We start from the raw sequence: 14,955 nt of genomic DNA, 5'->3' as shown, positions 1-14,955 counted from the left end.
AAATCCCTCGATTTAATAAATTGTTCCCTCGCTTTAATGAATCATTCCCTCAATTAATTAAATTGTTCCCTTGGTTTAAAAATCTGTGCCCCTCAAATGAATAACTTGTTCCCTAAGTCTAAAGATTTGTTTCATCAATATAATTATTCGTCTTAACAAAAGCGTCTCTTCTAAACTAAAGGAATAATTGATTATATTAAAGGAAAGCATTGTTAAATTGAGGGAACGTAGGTTTTTAGTGTGTTAATCTTTAGTAGTAGGCTAATCTACTGAGTAGGGGACCGAGTGCTCGGTTTAAGACGCACCCTTCCCCTCTCAGCATGGCGGCGCTGTCTCTCCGCCCCAGGGCTCCGCAGGAATGTGAAGGCGGGGGCCGCTGGTGGCAAACTTTGGGAATGATATAGTAGCAGGAGCTGTATGGGATCGGTACCATCCATCGGTGTGGACGGCCTACGTGTGACATTTTCTCGTTTCTTGTTATTTTTGAGTTTCCGGAGAGCAACCCGAGACCTTGGATTCGGCGGTGTTTGAGCAGAGAGAAGCGCCGTTAGAGCCAAAGCCATGTCGGAGGACCTGAGCTCCCAACCCTGGTCCATCTGCAAGGATGACTACGAGCTGCAGGAGGTGATCGGTGAGTGTCTTGCGCGGTTTTTGGGGACCATTGCCCTCTTGATCCTTTAAGTGCAAAGGATGCCAACGAATACATCCTTGGGTTGGTGTTTTCAACACAGCTGAGGCATTCCTCTGCCTGTCTGGCTCGCTGTGTTAGCCTAGCTCGCTAGCTAAGCTAAGCTAATCTAGCGCTGGGGACGTCTTGCAGTAGTGCTGCCGCTCAGTCCAGCGTTTAGCCAGGCAGCGCCAGCTATATATTTTAGGGCACTGTCTGTATAATGTAGCTAGCTACTGTACGTCGACTGTAAGGGCACTATTTCTGAAGGTGCCGCCTTTATCCCCCGGTCTCTTAAAACTCTGAAGAGTTGTAGCTAGCTGCGGTTAGCTTAGCCAACAAACCTTACTAGCTATCCTAACATAAATCAGTTTTGGCTTTATTTGAACTATTTTGAACTATATTATCCCTAATATCCTGTTAAGTCAAGACAAATTACCCCCCTGTTCGTGTCGTCTGGACAGTATGAGTGGGTGACAAACCTAAAAGCTTCACATTTTAACTAGCTCAGTGCTAGGCTGCGTCCTAAACCACACACCACTGTACTATACATACTGCCCTAACGAATGCACTTCTAACGCCGGGGGAGTATTTCTGACACCCTGTTTAGTGTGGTAGTGTGGGGTTTCGGACGGAGCCCTAGCTGTTCTCTAGCTAAATAGTTAGCCAGCTAGCTAGCTAGCAAGCTACTTCACATTTTAGTGCCTGCCTGCTGCAACACACCCATTTCTACCTCGGGAAAGGGTTTGGTAATGAACTGAGGATTCAGTTAGATCAGGTGTGTCAGCACACTGAAATGTCCAGGGCAGGTGTTAAGACATGATTCCGGTCCAGATAAACTAGCTGACCTCGGCACACTCGCACAACGGTGAGGCTGGTTATACAGGCTGGCAGTGGTTACAACCCTGAATCTAGCTATCATTTATTAAGGCAATAAATGAGCAACCGTACTTGCAGACAGTGCTGAAGTAATGTTTTAATAAGCCTGACACACCCCTTGTTGTTCTGTTTTCTTTTCTCACCTGTGTTATCTGATGTGAACATTTATAAATGATTCATTTTAATGCCCACTGCCCTTTCCCTGTTCATAAAGTCCGTAGATGGAAACGTGGGTGAACGATCAGCCGGTTTTGAGTTTGCTGGTTTTGTGACGTCACAACCCCCCCCACCCTATTTGCATATACACCCACCTGTTCACCGTACAGCAGTTATGCCCCGCCCACTTATGCTTATGTATTAGCAGAAAACATGTATCTGTATAACTCTATAATTTATTCTCGGTAAAAACACACAGACTTTACATTTGCTTTTATGCCATTTAAAATTGACGCTCTCATTCAGACCGACGTACATCTGAGTCACGTTCCACAGGTAGGTGAATGTAGGGTTGGGAGTCTTGCCCTAGGACTCAGTGTAGCGTGGTGCTCCTCTCTAGCCGGAGAATCAAAGCCTAGTCTGCCCCAGGGTGGGAGAGCGGTGGTGTTTACTGTTTGAAAGTGACTCAGTGCTCACGGTGAACTCTTTAGAAAGATTTGGTTCGACAGAAGAGGAGCCGCCCACAGTCCGAGCGAGATAAAGAAGAGCAGTTAGCGCCATGTGGATTTGGCCGATTATCAGGTTACTGTCATTTCCCCTCTGGCAGCCTGCTGCTGTTTGTAGTTCTGTGTGTGTGGCAGCGTGGCTTTAGTTTATATTGACTTTTACAACTGAGTAAATGACTGACGAATATAGAGCTCAGTTTTACCTCGCTGCACAGAGCCGTGCTGACTGTGGGAACCTGTCCTCGCCTTCACTATAATGCACACTTTCATTTGTGCAGGCCTGTAAAGGCCCTTTCTTTATAGTGAAGATAAGCAAGAGAGAGAGAGAGTTCATGAGGCTGAGTTTCTAAAATACACACCCTGTAGTAGAACCCGTTGATGCATCATGTATTTCGGTTAGATATGGGCTTGTATGCTGATGCTGATACATAAATGGTTATGAAGTGTCATCATTGGGAGGAAGTCCACTTGGATCAGCATTACGGAGATACTTTTATTCCAAATACAGTTCAATGAATTAAAAAAGTCAGTGTTATAAAGCAGGAGTTCAGAATCACCACACCATTCTTCTCTTCTGCAGTTCTATAAATACTTTTATCAGATATCGGTCCAAGCTAAACAGCTGCCTGATGCTGATTATCCGACGACACTGATGTGTTTCCAATATCTTTGCTCATCTCTCTTTTTTTTTTTTTTTGCAGTATTGCATAACACAGGCCTTATTAACAGTGATGTAAAACTTAAGTTGTACATATTCCTTTCTGGAAATGTCTCGTGTCTGATTAATGTTTACCGTACTGCATGAGCTTCTCCTTGTTGTAATTTTAGGACAAGCAGACCAGAACAGTCCTGTCAAAACAAGCAATATCAAGTTTGGCACAGAGTTGCAGAACGGTGCCTGATTGTTGCCGTCTCCTGTGTTTAGGCCAATCCGGACCTGTCCAGTTTGTTTAAAAAAAAAAAACAACAAAAACCTTAATCCACATAGATGGAAACAAAGTTGTTTAGAGTTTTTGAGGTAAAGACTTTCATGTGTCTCGAGTATCGGGATTATATCTGGATTAGGTCAAGACACATAAAAATGTGATGGTAAACAGACCCAATACGCATTGAAACCGAATACAAATCCAATCACTTAAACCACTTCATTAGGAGGTCTGAGACGCGTTTGAGCCACATTATAGCAGTGTTAACACATCTGTCCCTCCGAGACTCATTCACCAACCAAAACCCCTCTCAGTACATCTGAAACACCAGGAAAAATTGACATGCACCAAGCGAGTTTGCATGTTCCACCCCACAAACACACACACACACACACACCAATCAGATTTTAGTCTGACTAACCTGAGATGTGCTTGACTACTTAATGTAGATGCGTGTCTAAAATCTTATCAGGAGACAACCCAGATATTAGTCATATAAAGTGACCAGGGGTAAATGGGGTCTTACAAACCCTGCAGTGGTGGCGATAAGTACCAATAAGTACACAGTTGTATGTGCTTTATTTACTATCCTAAAGCACCAGTGAACCTGCATGTGTGAGTTTTATGTGTGATGTAGATTTGGTACCATTGTACGTAACAGCTGTCTGTGTGGGAGCTTTTCACGGCCTTAAACTCTTCAAATGTTTGGTTCCGTCCACCACCACCGTAAACGTTACTGCAGAATAGCAGTTTAATTATGCAGGAATAAAAAAAAAAAAACAACCCCCTTTCATTTACAGACAAGGATGCCTATAGTAATGACCTACAATCTCCATTCAGCCATTATTCAGCATGAGCCAAAAAATCTGCGCCATTGGGGCCTTTTAAAATGAACAAGCAATTTTGTGCAAATTTGTGAACACGCCTTACAAGCTATTAAGGGTTTTTTTGCTGTAAATCAGTGTCTTGTTGATAGAGGCCCTTCGGTCTGTGTCGAGCTGAAAGGAAAACATGTTCAGGCAAACATGCATCAGTCATTCTGGCATGGGGAGGAAAAACCCACATGTACCTGTTTGGAATTGGGTTACTTGGCAAAGATCGTGGTCAAAGATCATGAGTTTGGCCTTAGATTGTTGCTTTAAGAGCGGTAATTGGCTTAGGAAGCTGCTATCTTGGGATGGTAACAAGCTTGCTAATATACCGATTCAAGATGTCAAACTTCACTGCTGTTTAGCTGTAAAACGTACTGATGTTCTAATAAAACAGTAGGTCATGGTTTGCCCGCTGATTAAACAACCTGAAAGAGGCTGAGGTAGACCTGATAAGGCCTTGCCCTTGTTATAATTGCGATTATAGGCTTGAATGTCATTGGCAAGGTCTGTGATGTAGGTCTATGCAACTTCTGACTTTTTAGGACTGCTTCTAAATCCATTCATTTGCTCTGTTCCTGTGTGCTAACCGAACACATTTACACACAGGTTCCTCATACTTACTCAATACTTCTAGACAGCTGATTTTTTCCAGCAGGGCGTAGGAGCGCATATATAATATTTATTTATTTATTTATTTATTTATTGCCTTTATTTGATGCAGTTTTTTAGGGCTGTGTGGACATGTCAAATCCTTTTCAAATCAGATTTGAGTCACTTTCATATGTGGTCCCAGATAGGGCATGTCTACAATTTGAGAGCACAAGGCATGAATGGAATGCAAATAGTCAGATCTCAGACCGACGATTTCATGCGTCTTTATGCCTGTATGTATGTGCTTAGTACTACCGGCAGGTGACTTGCATGAACGTCTCAATTAGAGATTGAAAAATCAACCAGCTATGCATCATTATCTGCACGATATGTCTCCAACTTAGTCAACTTCCAAAGAGCCACTCAGATCATATTCGCGAGATGAGAATTACATCAGCTCTGTGTGAGATTCAGTGAGGCCAGGAGCAGGAGATGGCTGCAGGTTCTTGTTTAACTACTCGATGGAACTACAGGGCATGTGCATGGTTGCAGAAATCCATTAGAGCCAGTGGGGTGTTTTCATTTTTTTAAAATAAAAAAACCCCAAACTTTTATTATATCATATAAACCAAACCTGACTCACACTCGCAGATTTGTAGAATGGGTAAAACTAATGTGTCTCATGGAGGAAGAAGAGTAAAGACTTTAAACACCATTAACCGGATACCCCTCTCCACTCACTCAACCTAGCGAGTATCAGAACACAGCAGAGCTAGGAAACGCCGCTACCCTCACAAAACCAGAGCAGAGCAGACCACATTTAACCACAACCACAAGTACAGCAGCAACAGTCGCGAAGATAAAGGAATCGCTTCCAAAGTGATGGACTTTTTAGCACTAGATAGGCAGCCCTTTTTCTGTTGTTTCCACTCCGGGCTTCACAGTGCAGTTCTGCACAGCCATTCACAGGCTCTCTCGGCTCATGCTCAGAGTTGGCAGTGTTTTAAATGCTGTTGATTCAAAAAGATTTCAAAAAGTAAAGTACATTTCATCTTGAGAAGCCCTGTACGATGATGCATTACCAGGTAATGCCTGGAAAGGTTAATGTGGCCTCCAGCCTCGACCCTCGATCAGTATTGGGTATTGGCTGATTAAGCTGAAGGTATTGGCCCCCAAAACGCAGATCGGTCCATCTCTAGTATTCATGTGCACAAGAGTGGATTTTTAAAAAATGAATGGGGCTTGTAATGTGAACATAGCCTTGGATTCCTCTTTAAAAAACAAGTGCACTTACTGTACTTTTACAGTAAGTAAAAAACAAAAAAAAAAAAATAATGAAATAGTTGCGGTTCACGTCATGGTGGATTTCAGTTTGGGTTTAGAACTGTTACAACTGCTGTGATGTCATGTTTTCTTCAGCAAAGGCCTGCAGTATGCTGCGCTCAGTAAATGAGCACTGTGACAATTCACAGACGTCTCTGCTGCGTACTGTTTGATAAATCCGTTCGAGCGCTCACTAAGCGTTATGATGAATCGCAGGCATTCATATGCGGAGACAGATGTTCTGCAATATGACCTGTCATTTGTCATGAAAGTCATAAAACTCTGCAGTACTGTGCAAAAAGCTAAATGGGTATTTGTGCAGTAGAATAAATATGTGTAAACCACACACCATATGTCAGTGTGTGAGCTTGACCATTTCTGGCACTCTCCTGGAAGAAGGCCAGTAATTGCAGTTCCCATCCAACACCTAGTTAATCTAATCAGTCCTTCATTGAAGTAAATCAGGTGATCTGCTGGTGGACCTGAACAAATCCATACAGTGACTGGAGTTCACATAGAAGTCACCTACCAGGCCTGTCCTCTTCTGACCTACGTATCGATGAACATCAGTAGCCTTCATGATCAGCAGCATGTTCTGACTTTGTTGGATTAGATGAAATAGTTATTGGATAAGAGCTTTAAATTCTTGGCTTCCTTAAGGAGGACTTTGGAAATGGTTAAGCTGACACACTGACCACTCCACTTATCTTCATTTGTATGTATTTAAATGTTACATAGGCTCTATTAGGATCACTGCTGGGAAACGGCAGGTTCTAATCCATTGCCATGACTGGCTAAGGCTTTTACACAGCATGGACCTACAAAGTGTTAGCCTGTGTGTATTGCAGTGTTGTTTTCTAAATGCCTGACCTCATCCAGCCTGTCCTATTGTATACAAAACTGAATACATGTCACGCCCATGTTATTACAGCATCAGAAAACCTGCATATTATTCAGAACTGATGGCAGGACAAAGAACCAATGGTGGAGAGGTGGATCTCGTCGCTGTCCAATGAAAACGTCTTCCACAAGGCTATTTGGCTTCATAACTTTCAATGGAAGTCAGTGGACAAAGATTGTAACGTTTTGGAGCATTTCTATTGGTCCATTCATCTAGAATTGTTTACACAATGTACAAAGCAGCTACAGGGTTCAAATAAATAAGAAAATTAAAAATGGAGATGTCTGTTTATATTATTGTGTATATGTATGTATGTATATATGTGTGTGTGTGTGTATATATATGTATGTATGTATGTATGTACGTGTGTTTTGTTCATTATATAAACAGAGTTGTATAAGCTCACTAACCGGGGGTGGTTGTAATTTGAATATTCTAATATTCAAACTGATATTCAACTGAAAACCCTGAAATCTCATTTATCTTGGACATCATGTGGAACTTTGAATGGGAAAACCCAACTTGGTAGTAGGTGTCAAGCACTTTATTTTTAATCATTTAGTCATCATGCATTCTGTTAACTGTGATCTCTAATGCAGGGGCATTGTAGTAATCAGATTACACCTCAGCATGGTAACAGTCAGCAGTCAGTCAGTCTTCATTTACAATATAATTAGAAAATTGAATCGTGAAGTCAGTGTTGTGAGATGAATCTTGAGCTGAGTGTGTTGTAACACTCCCAGTGACTTATCCTTACAGCATTCAGGGTCTTTAAATTTGGGCTATGACTTGAGTTTCGCCAATACTGATGCCAGTATTTAAGATGCTTGGGAAAAAACGATGGTACCTGTTACACTAGACTTAACTGAAAGACTAGTGCTTGGCTGTCATCATGTATAACCTGTATATACATGTAATAATACTGTATCAAGGGGTTGTAGGTACTTGGTGTTATTTATTGATTTATTTATATTTTAATTCTTTTTTTAAAGAAAAAAGTATTTTTCTTACTTTATAGTACTTCAAAAACTAGTGTTGCATGTTTCTGTTGATGTAAGAGTGGCATGAAGCCATTAAAATCGTAGGAAGTGAGCATTTTGTTACACAATTAAAATCTTGAGCCAAGGAAAAGAAACAAAGAAAGATCACTGTAATTTACAAAGCTGTAATATCTGTTCATTTTTCAGGGTAGTATTAGGTGTTTTGGGACACCTGACCCATCTGACCAATTACTGGTCTAGATTAATAGATCAATGTGACTTGTTTTCTAACAGCTGCCATGTTTTTATTGTTGGATGGTTTAGTTTTTTTCTGAAAAGCAAGCACAGTTTGATTGGTTAGTACGTCTGATTGAATAATGAACAATAATTATTGATATTTGTTTGTTGGATTTTTGTATTTTGATCCTGGTAGAGTTTTGATGTGGGCTTTATAAACCAGTGTCTGTCTCCTACCTCTGCAGTTTTCTCAGGCTCTGAGAGATTTTGCTCTAAATGAAGATGCCTGAAGAGTGAAGCTCTTGCTCTGAAGCCTGCTCAGCAGAAACGCTTGTTTTACTTACTTCCTGGGACGAATGATCTTGTTAATGCATGGATATTTCCACCTCAGAAGCAGTGGATCTTAATGTAGTCTGGTGTCTGGGGGGGAAAAAGCACTGTCTGCTTTTTGGAACCAGTCTATGGGTGGTTTGATCTGTCTGTCTGTCTCAGTTAGCTGTGCTTTATACAAAAAGCAGAATTCACAAAAGTCTAGCTCACATTGAAAGACTGGTCACAGTCCTTTTCTGTTTATTGTCATTTCTATATAAAGGTGCACTGAATAGCCTGATTATAGTGTGATGGCTTGCAAATACAGAAATAATAGCTGTTTAATATTAAAAATTATAGCTGTCAATAGCTGTAAGAATTAATTCACTAAACAAATATTAAGCTTAAAGAGCTGTCTTTACAATTTGAATTGTAAGCAAGGAACTTTCTTAACTTAAGTTTTGGGTTTAAGCACATGTTTAAAGGCCTCCAATCTGGATTATATTTCCAGACCTAATCTTGAATCCCCTGTCTTTAGCCAAGACCAAAAAGACAGAATGCTCAAAAAAGGTTATTTATTTAGCCATCCTGTAATGTTTTAATTAAATGTAGTTATTTTTAAATAGGTTCTATGTAGAGTTCTTGTAATAATAAAAATAGAATGTAATAAACTCAATAAGGGTGTTAGGATGCACTCAGCCCACGATTTGGGTAAATACAATGTACTAGGTTTACAAGTTGATGTTCTAAGGACAAGGGTACCCAGGGCACAAATGGCTGGAGTGGATTGTTGACTGGTGCTTGTTGTTTGTAAACTTCAATGACTGAAGCATTTAAATATCATAATTAAAACAATGTCTATTCAAAAATCTAAGTGTGAAAACCTTAATTTTGCTCTCCACACTTCATCGCTTTTACAGATGTGGTTCTTCTAAGAACTATTTGAAGCACATTTGATTTCAAAAATATCTTATAAATAGAGATATCTTGCAAAGAAGAGTTGGGGGAAACCTTCAAGAGCTACAATAATTGAGAAGAAATTGCACAGGTGGATTAGATCTTCTTAACTGGTAGAAAGTAAAAGTTTTGTATACTTGCGGACAAGGCCTGGGTAAAGCAGCAGCAGTGGTGGTCAGGCTAAGGGGAGAAGCTGCTGCTAGGACTGACTCCTTGGGAGTCATTAGGATCTGAATGTGACATCTCTCGCTGAAGGCTTGGACTACGTGAGGAATGTGTGAGGCGTGCAGTGGAAACGTAATGAAGGGCTCCTGATATCAGAAGTAGTCTTCTCCGACCTGAGGAAATGCAAACAGGGCTGAGCCTGAAGGCGCTTATTGACCGTCACTGCTCTGAGGTAGCATTGTCCAGCCTGCTTCAGCAAGCCTGAGCATATCTATACATAGAGTATCTGAAGTTGTAATTAATTTGTTTGACGTGTTGAGGTTTTATGAATCCTAAAAACAAGATTTAACATCGGCCGCAGAACTATGGTTATTATTAGATGAATATAGTTTGTGTTTGTAAATATATTTACATGAATGTTATGTTTTTGGTGCAGCGTTTCACCACAGAGTCAACAGTCTTGTCTAGCTATAAGTTTTTGGGACTGTAATCAAAAACCTTGCTGCTTGTTTCTTGGACCTGTGCGAAAGAAGCTGTGCAGAAGTTTGACTCGGCAGTTACAACTAACTGTTACTGGAGCTTTTGTGAACACTTAAGAGTTGGAAGAGTTATACAAACAGGATTAGAAAATGCCCACTGTTTTCATTTTCCATTACAGGTCTACCAGAGACGGTTTATATCTGCCAAATATCATTTATATTACTTCATTCTTGGAATCACTGCGTGCACTGTTAATATGAAGACCTGTTGGATCATTGACTTCTGATGAAATCTGGTCAATTTAAATATGGCAATAAATATTTATTGCAAAAAATAAATATTGCAAAAAAAAAATATTACAATGTCAATTTTTTTCAAATATCATGTAGACATATCTTCAGTTTTAATTTGTAAAATGTAATTAATAATATTTTAAATATCCCCGGTTTCATTATTTTTTTTTTACTTTACTCGAGTAAAGCTTTGCCACATGCTTTTTAAAGTATCAAAGCTTTCCTAGTGATTGTGTGCTCATTGGTTTGTGTGCGGTTGGGAAATAAGCCAGCTGGGGTGTAACCAAATAACGTCAGCTGGCTCTTCTTTACTTAATTCTCTAATGTGGTAACCTAGTAACCTAATATTGAATTATTTGAATTAGAAGCCAGCAATCAAAAACAGGCCTCCATTAAACTGGCGGAGCTGGCCTGCACTGAGATTGGAAAAAATTATGCTCATGTTTCTCTCATAATTATGCCAAATGCTAGTTTTCTAAATTCCATTTAAAGAAGGACACACCCTGGACTTTTCTTGCACAAGTCTGCAATGAGACAACAATTGACGCCAACTTTTTGTGATGCTTGGTCAAGATGTTGATGTTTGAGCTTCTCATAGCTGTACATTGGGAAGAGGTCTTGTGTGGCTTTTACAGCAATGCAAAGCTCAGGTTCTTCTGAGCTCAGGTGAAAAATAGAAAAATGTGAACTATTGTAAATGGAAGGTAATCTCTCATCCATCTGTTCAGCACTGATCTTGGCGTGTAGCATGAAACAAAGGTCTTCAGAACATGAAGCAACACTTGGCACGTTTATTCCAGGCTCAGGAAAGCCGCTGCGTGCACATGTTCTTGTGTTTAGGTAGGGATGATCATTGCATCTTTAATCTATCTATACATTTTTCAGTCTGTTGTTTTACTAGTTTGTACTATAAATGTTTAGATTTGCTTTAGTTTTATAATATATTTCTCATTTTTAAAAGTCAAGATGTCCTAGACTATTAAACCTGGTAATCTATTTTTGTGTGTCTATTTTATAAATGTAAGCTGCTGTTGGAAAAGAGTCTTCTGGTATTTATTTATTTACCCCCACCTTATCATTTTAATTTAGTCCTTTATATTGTTTCAGAAAAAGAATGATGCAGTAATGCTAGTTGGACTTTGCCGAACTGCCTACTACTACTAGATATTTATCGGAGTTGTCTGCATCCATGACGTTTAGCGATTTAACTAAAAGAAGCAGTGTTATCACTGATATCCCTGATTTCCTCTCGAGTAGTGAACTTATGCCAAGTGCAGATAACTTTTTTGAAGGTGTGTTCACCTTTAGTTCACCTTTAATCTCTTTAGACGTTTTTCTGGGCTCTCTTGTTACCATTCGTATTATCCGTCTCTTTGATTTGTCATCAATTTTCCTCCTGCGGCCATGTCCAGGGAGGTGGGCTACAGTCCCATGGATCTTAAATTTCTGAATAATATGTGCAACTGTATTCACAGAGACATCAAGCTGCTTGGAGATGGTCCTATAACCTTTACCTTTAACATGCTTGACTATAATTTTCTTTCTAATCTCCTGAGACTACTCTTTCCTTTGCTTCCTCTGGTCCATGTTGAGTCCACCATGTCACCAAACAGCACAGTGACTACCTGTAGCCCTATATATAGGCCCACTGACTGATTACAAGATTGTAGACACCTGTGATGTTAATTAGTGGACACACCTTGATTTAACATGTTAACATTTTTGTCCAGGCCTGTTTAATGAGTTTTTAAAATAATTCTGTTGAAGCATGGTTCAAAATCAATGTCGGATTTTCAGTTGTTCATTTTCATAGAATTGTTATTTATTATTAATTTTGTCAAATTCAAGTTATTTCTGTGACCATTGTGGGTTTTTCTTTCATTAACCGAGGGGTACCAACAATTTTGTCCACGTGTGTACTTGCATTACCTTCAGATCAATGCATTCACACCTTTTAGCTCCTGCACTGCAAGAAATGAAATGGTTCCTCTGAGAGGGAAGACCATCCACTCCCAAACGACTGCAGAGTCATGCCTGTTGACTGATTAGCTGTTTGAGGAACTTAACACTGGAGGCAGTGCTGGCAGACTTTAATCTTTGCTTCCCTCAGCACATCTAACCTTACCATTCCTTCACGTCATGTTTTACAGGAGAATTAAATATAGTATGTGCTACTGATTGATGAAAGTTAGATATCCTCCTGGTTAGATGGCCTGGTCTGGTATTAGGTCTGCTTTCCAATTTGAGTGTGAGCATGGTGTCTGTGAACTGTCCAGGGAGGGATGTTGTTTGGCTGGTGCAAATACTTGTCTTTCAGCCAAAATCATGACCGGTGAGGTCACTGACTGACTTAAAAAGGATCAATACATCGTGTGACTGAAAGGAGGACTGTCAGGTCTCGGCCCTTCCGTAAGGTTCTTTTTAGAGCTGTCTCAAGTTTACAAGTGAGAACTGGGTCATATGGTTAAAGTTTGCGGTTAAAATGTATATTCTCCAAGAACTGGAAAAAAACAGCACACAACAAGCAGCAAGACTGGATTTCCTGTAACATTTTCAGCGACTTATTCAAAGAATCATCTCTCTCGTTCTGTGTTTAGGGATTTCTACAAACATATGGACCATATGGTTAGAAGCCAGGTTTTAATTAAAAAAAGCATGCATTTGTTTTGTTTTTTTTTTACATTTTGTCCATGGTGCCTTGTTGGCTCCATCAGAATGCTCAACAAAGAGGACTTTGTTAATATCTGGGCATATGGAGAGAGCTTGGGAAGCTGATGAAAGCTGATAATTAAAAAAAAAAAAATCAAAACTTGTAAAGCTCTGTGTCAGACTCCCATTCACTAGAGTAGCTGAAACTCTGCTTGAGGAAATCTTGGAGTGGAAACATGAGCGTAGTGTTTTATGAGTTGTTTCAATTAAACAGTGCTTTTATTGCATGGTAGGGCTATGTCTTAAGCTCAAATACACTGCATAAGCCTTTTAAAGGATCAGAGCTACCTAAGATAAAGCTGCTTTGTTGTTTGGCCTACAGGTTTTTTTTATATATATATTTTTTTTTTCTTTCTCTTTCTTTCTTGTCCTCATAAAAACATAACATTTTACTTGGATTGTACTATAACCTGCATAAGACCCTAAGCTACATTCGTTAACTTTATTATTTTTATGTTTCATCATAAAGGCATATTATTACATTTTACTAAGAATAAACTATAACTTCTCTTAGACTCATTAATACCACTGTTACATGCAAGCGGTATTTATAATTAGATGTAGGAGTGAGGAATCATACTGTAAGGAATCATATTAAGTTTGTGTCCCTATGGACATTTATTCATATTTCCAAATAGAGATTGGGTCAGAATTAACAGAAACTGCTGGATGGGATATCGGAGGGTGGGGGGGGGGGAGAATGAGTTGGTCCTGCAACTGCACACACTCAATCTGTGTGATGTGATGTTAGTTGTGTGTTTCTTGCTGTGGGGGAGAGTGCAGAGAGTTTGAGTAGTTGCAGTATGATGGCCTACTTTTAGATGCTCATCTTAAAGGAAGAGCTTCAATTAAACAGCGTGGTATCAAATCGTGCCATCTCCATTGTTAACCATGGTGTTGTTGCGTTCAGGGTTACTAGCCTCTATGCCTGTAATACAGGTAAGCAATGCTGTCATTAAGTAAAGCCATAAAACCATTAAAGAAATCATGTATTAGCAGTTCTCCTTCCATTAGAGAAACGCTGGGTTGTCTACACACTTTTAATGAGTTCATTCAGCTGCTTTAAGTTGCACCCATCGCTGACACAGATGTGCAAATGCACACACACACACACATTTGTGTAGTCTCTGTAGAAGAGAAGCACTGCCAATAGAAGACTCTGGATTAGACAAACATGAACCTGTTGGCACCATGCCTAATGCGAGGGGTATAAAGCCCCCCAGTATTAAGCAGTGCAATTGTGTTTTCTGAAATGATGCTGCACCATTTAATACAGTTGGGACGTGTTGAGGAGGTGGGGTGGTGATCATCCTGATATACTGACTTCCCTAATGTTCTTACATTTACTCTTGTCACTGAATGCAATCAAACCTTCACAGCAATGCTCCAAAATCTAGTAGAAAGCTATCCCTGGACGGTAAAGACAGTTACTCCAACAAAAGCGGCATAAACTATTTTTATTTATTTATGAATTTATACAAGTATACCCTTGATTTAAGAGGAATGAGCAGGACTCCCAATACTTCTCTCCATATACTGTGTGTTATAAATTATAAGAAATGCATCGTGTCTTCCAAAAGTGTTCAGTTCTCTTCAAAAAAAATCATCAGATTTTTTACCACAGTCATTTTAAGTCCCATGTGTTGGCCTCTTTGTGGCCTCCCCCACAAGTCCCCACGAGTTTTGAGGGATGGCCTTGTCTAGGCTGTGCCTGGGTGGTACGATGCAACTTCCTCACAGTTGATCCAGCAGTGCTTACTGGGCTATGCAGGCACTTGGATATCATAGATTTAATGTTTTTTTTATAGTCTTGTGCATTTCTATAGGTTTTGCATCCCTATGCTATTTCCCTTCAAAGCTTTTTGGTCTTCATTTTCACAAATTTCGTACAGATTCACACTCTGACCACTGGTTATTTAAATGAAAGGGGTTTAAATAGGGATTAGAAGCTTATTGTAAACCAGTTGTGTCCAGTGGCTGAGTTGAGTTGTGGGAAGAGGAAAG

The 14,955-nt window shown here is 39.9% G+C and overlaps 1 protein-coding gene across 3 annotated transcripts in view; it reads left to right on the top strand.

The window, feature by feature from the left end:
• Positions 1 to 323: 323 nt before the first annotated feature.
• oxsr1b (oxidative stress responsive kinase 1b) overlaps positions 324 to 14,955 on the top strand; it is a 69,203-nt gene continuing 54,571 nt past the window's right edge. The window contains exon 1 of one of the 3 annotated variants that reach the window (XM_072688858.1): positions 324 to 631. In XM_072688858.1, coding sequence (XP_072544959.1) covers positions 562 to 631 — 70 coding nt within the window. In that variant the 5' untranslated portion in view covers positions 324 to 561. The remainder of the gene's footprint in view (positions 632 to 14,955) is intronic. The other 2 variants (XM_072688855.1, XM_072688856.1) reach the window with 2 other exon arrangements.

This window comes from Salminus brasiliensis, chromosome 1 (assembly GCF_030463535.1).
Source record: "Salminus brasiliensis chromosome 1, fSalBra1.hap2, whole genome shotgun sequence".
In the NCBI taxonomy this organism is placed as follows: Eukaryota; Metazoa; Chordata; class Actinopteri; order Characiformes; family Bryconidae; genus Salminus; species Salminus brasiliensis.
The sequence above is the reverse complement of the archived record's forward strand: the minus strand, read 5'-3'. Positions and strand labels throughout refer to the sequence as shown.